A 3,438-nucleotide genomic window follows, 5' to 3' on the forward strand; every position below is an offset into this window, starting at 1 on the left:
CGCGACCCCTCGTCGCGGACACCTCCCGACACGGTGTGAAGACAACAGTCAACACAACTCCTGGGAGATACCGGGGAGCGATTCTAAAATCAGGTCTGGCACTGGGCGAACATCGGCCGTCCCTCAGTGCTTCCAGCCTGCCCGCTTGAGTTTCCTCCATTGGCTCGAATTTTGCTTTGTAGAAAAAAGAATAGCGCCGGCCGCGGGCCGCCTGAGCGGGCATTTCGAAGTGGTCAGCAGTCTGGGAATACCTGGGTCAGCGCGATGGAGGCTTTTGAGTGGACGGTGAGCTTGCGGCCGCCCGCACGCGCCCGCATGTGACGGAAATTGCCCCGGGTAAGCTCGAGTGCCCGCCTCGTACCACGCACCCGCCACGGAGCACGCACAGTCCGCGTCAGGACGCACCGCGGCCTGCGCAACAGCCGCGCAAGCGCCTTTCGGACGACACCGCCTTTGCGCCGCTTTCGCAGGTGGCACGTCGCCGGGGCGCGGGTAGAGGCCGGTCCATCCGATAGTTGGGCGTCCGAGGCACGCCCGGCCAGCTCGACAGCGGCCAGTTCAAGTGTTATCTTCGAGCTTTGATACCGCTCTCCGGTGCGCCTCTCTCGCCGTCGCCCGTGCGAGCCGCCGCCCCGCCGCGCGACCCAGAGCCGCCCCGATCCACCGCCCGCCCTCCCGTCACCGCGCCACGCTTGCCTGGCCCGCCTCGGCACCGTCACGGCGCGCCTGCAGCGGATAGCGGCGGCCCTCGTCGCCGCAGCGGCACGGCAGCACGCACCAACGATACCTGTGCCTCGCAGGTACCGGAGCGAGGGCGCCGTCGCTGTCACGCGCTCCTGTGCGGACCCGCGCGCCGCGTGCGCGCGCCGCCGCGTGCGCGCGTCTCTCGCTCTCGCCTCATCGCCCACTCTCGACCGGCAGGCGGCTCTTCCCCGTCAAGAGACGAGGCCGCCCGGTCGTGGAGCGGCGATTACTGCGGCGATTACTGCGCCAGCCGAGTTTTCGCCGCAGCGTGGCGGGACGACACGCGCACGCTTGCGTCCGGGCTCGCGTGTCGTTCCGTTCGCGACGGCCATTACGGTCACTTGTGCATGTAGTTCCGCCTGTGCTTTTTTTGTGCACACACGTATCCGTGATCGCGTGACTGCGATGATTTTGCACTACACTCTCTCCCGCCGCGTCTTGATGCGCAGTCGCTTTGCACGTTCCATGCGTGCCTCCACGCGCGCGCACACGGCCGCGCCCACAGCTGAGAATGGAGCACTTGTGTCACCGGGCGGGGCACGCGCGGCAAGTGGCTCCAGGTCGGCACGGTTCTCGTACAGGGGGCTTGAAAAATATAGCAATCGAATGGCGATGTTGTTGCTCCTAGAAAAAAGCGAGCCCCGCTGGCGCGCTCCCCATTCCTCTAGCAGCACACGATAGGCATCACGAGTCGAAAGCCCTGTGTGTGGTATCCGCACGTTGGCACTCCCGTCGACGAGCCAGTCCTGTTTGCCTGGCCTGCGACGTGGGACGGAGCGACGCGTCGCGGGCGAGCACCGGCGACAACCGCGGCCACTCATGAGGCGAGCCTGGGCGAGGGGAGGGTAGCGAGGAGAGAGGAGGGAGGAGAGAAGTGTGCGGCCAGCCCGCATCGGATGGAGAGCGGATGGCGCTCTGAGAGCGCGAAGAGGAGCTCGTTGACGGCGTCGTAAGTGCGCGGCAGCACATTGCGCAGTGGCACGGCCGACGCGCCCGACTGGCGCCTCCCTCGCGGCCGAGGCCGCTGTATCCTTGGCGCGCGCAGCGCGAGCGGCGCTGCGTCCGGCTCAGCCTCACCTACGAGGCAGGGCGCGTCGGGGCGGGTATTGTGAGCGCACAGGTGCTGAGTAAATGTAGTAGAGCGGCCAAATTCCAAGTCTCGTCGCCATTGTCGAATGTTATCTTCGCAAACTACTGGCCGACTCGCGGCGTCAGCCGGGCGCGGCTCTCTCGGCGCACCGCCGTCGGCAGAGGTGAGCTCAAACAGCGGCGATACCTCGCACTCAGCTCGCGTCCGCACCCGCCCGGCCGCCGGCGAGGGTGTCGCTGGCTGGCCGCGGCGCTGGACCCGCACAACGCGAGCCATCGGCGGCGACCGGGTCGAGGGCGAAATCGGCCACTCAAAACGGCGCGCTCAACCAACAAGGTATTCCCAGACTGCTTGGCCGGTGGTGTGGTCGAACCCCCGTTGACCACGGAACCCGCGTTGCTTGCAGCCCATGTTTCATTGCAAGGGGGGCGCCCAAAGTTTGGTGAATACAGCTCCTTCCCAGAAGACCTTATCGATTTTCAGATATAATATCAATTGGAGCCCAATTTCATTAACGCAAGAGGAGGGGGGGGGACCCCCCCCCCCCCCCCCGACCCATACGCGCACGCGCGACAAGCTGCCATCAGCCGAGGCAAGTATCTAGATACTTACCACATCCGGATAATAATCACTCGACAACAGCATGGTGTCTTGTGACGCGCCGGTGGCCGCTCTGAACTGTGTTCGGATCAAACGTGCTGGCCCGGGCACGGGGGCACGAGACGCGATGCTTCTGCTTGCTCGCCCAGGCCGGTGTATGTGCAGCAGGGCGTCATGAGCCGCTCATCGCCCAGAATTGCTCCCGCCACCCCGGGTACGCGACTATCCGGAACTGGTATCTCGAGCCTCGCGACATCATAACACTACCTACCCGGGTATTCCTTGCAGACATCCTCGTTCCTCGCGCTGCTTCACGGAGCCGGCAGTAGTGCCGCCGTTGATCGAATCCTTGGCGATCTAGCCGAGTGCGGCCTCGAGCGACTGCAGTCCGAAGGCGCCACCCTCGACGGCAAGCACGTCCACACCTGTTCCTTTTTACCCATCTCACAGTAGAGAGGTGTCCGTTTTTATTTATTTCTCTCAACACACATGGCGTGAGACCAGCCCGCCGTTCGCCGCCACGTCGAATCTGGGGAATCTGGGGAATCTGGGGAATCTGAGGAAGGGCGATCATGGGAGGTGGGGGCGCCGACGTGGGGACGAAGAGATCATCATGGTTTTCGTTCCCCCCCCCTCCCTGCCCCCCTCTCACTCCCGCGACCACACCTCGATCTTCTTGGGCAGCATCTGGCGTGACGCGTCATCTCCGTGGCCTAAGCGGCCATATTCGCCAGCGCCCCAGGTAAAGACAGCGCCCTCCGCGGTGAGGGCGAGGTTGTGGCTAAGCCCTGCCGACACAGCGATGACGCGCTGGCCAGCAAAGGCCTCGACCTTCTTCGGCAGCAGCTGGTTCTGCTCGTCGCCGTGGCCCAACTGGCCACGGGCTCCATAGCCCCAGCTGCAGACGGCGCCGTCGGCGGTGAGGGCGAGGCTGTGGATAGGCCCTGCCGACACAGTGACGACGCGCTGGCCAGCCAACGCCTCGATCTTCTTGGGCAGCCACT

The 3,438-nt window shown here is 65.0% G+C and overlaps 1 protein-coding gene across 1 annotated transcript; it reads right to left on the minus strand.

Moving 5' to 3' along the window:
• Positions 1–1,250: 1,250 nt before the first annotated feature.
• Positions 1,251–2,122, minus strand: EMIHUDRAFT_443924 (hypothetical protein; the record flags this gene model as incomplete). Its single annotated transcript, XM_005776484.1, has 3 exons — positions 1,984–2,122; positions 1,638–1,821; positions 1,251–1,503 (listed from the first exon to the last, which is right to left on the minus strand). Coding segments are annotated over exons 1-3 (564 nt in total), but the record flags the coding sequence as incomplete, so codon positions are not given.
• Between the last annotated feature and the right edge of the window lie 1,316 nt (positions 2,123–3,438).

The sequence above is a fragment of the Emiliania huxleyi genome (genome assembly GCF_000372725.1).
Source record: "Emiliania huxleyi CCMP1516 unplaced genomic scaffold EMIHUscaffold_279, whole genome shotgun sequence".
NCBI lineage: Eukaryota > Haptophyta > Isochrysidales > Noelaerhabdaceae > Emiliania > Emiliania huxleyi.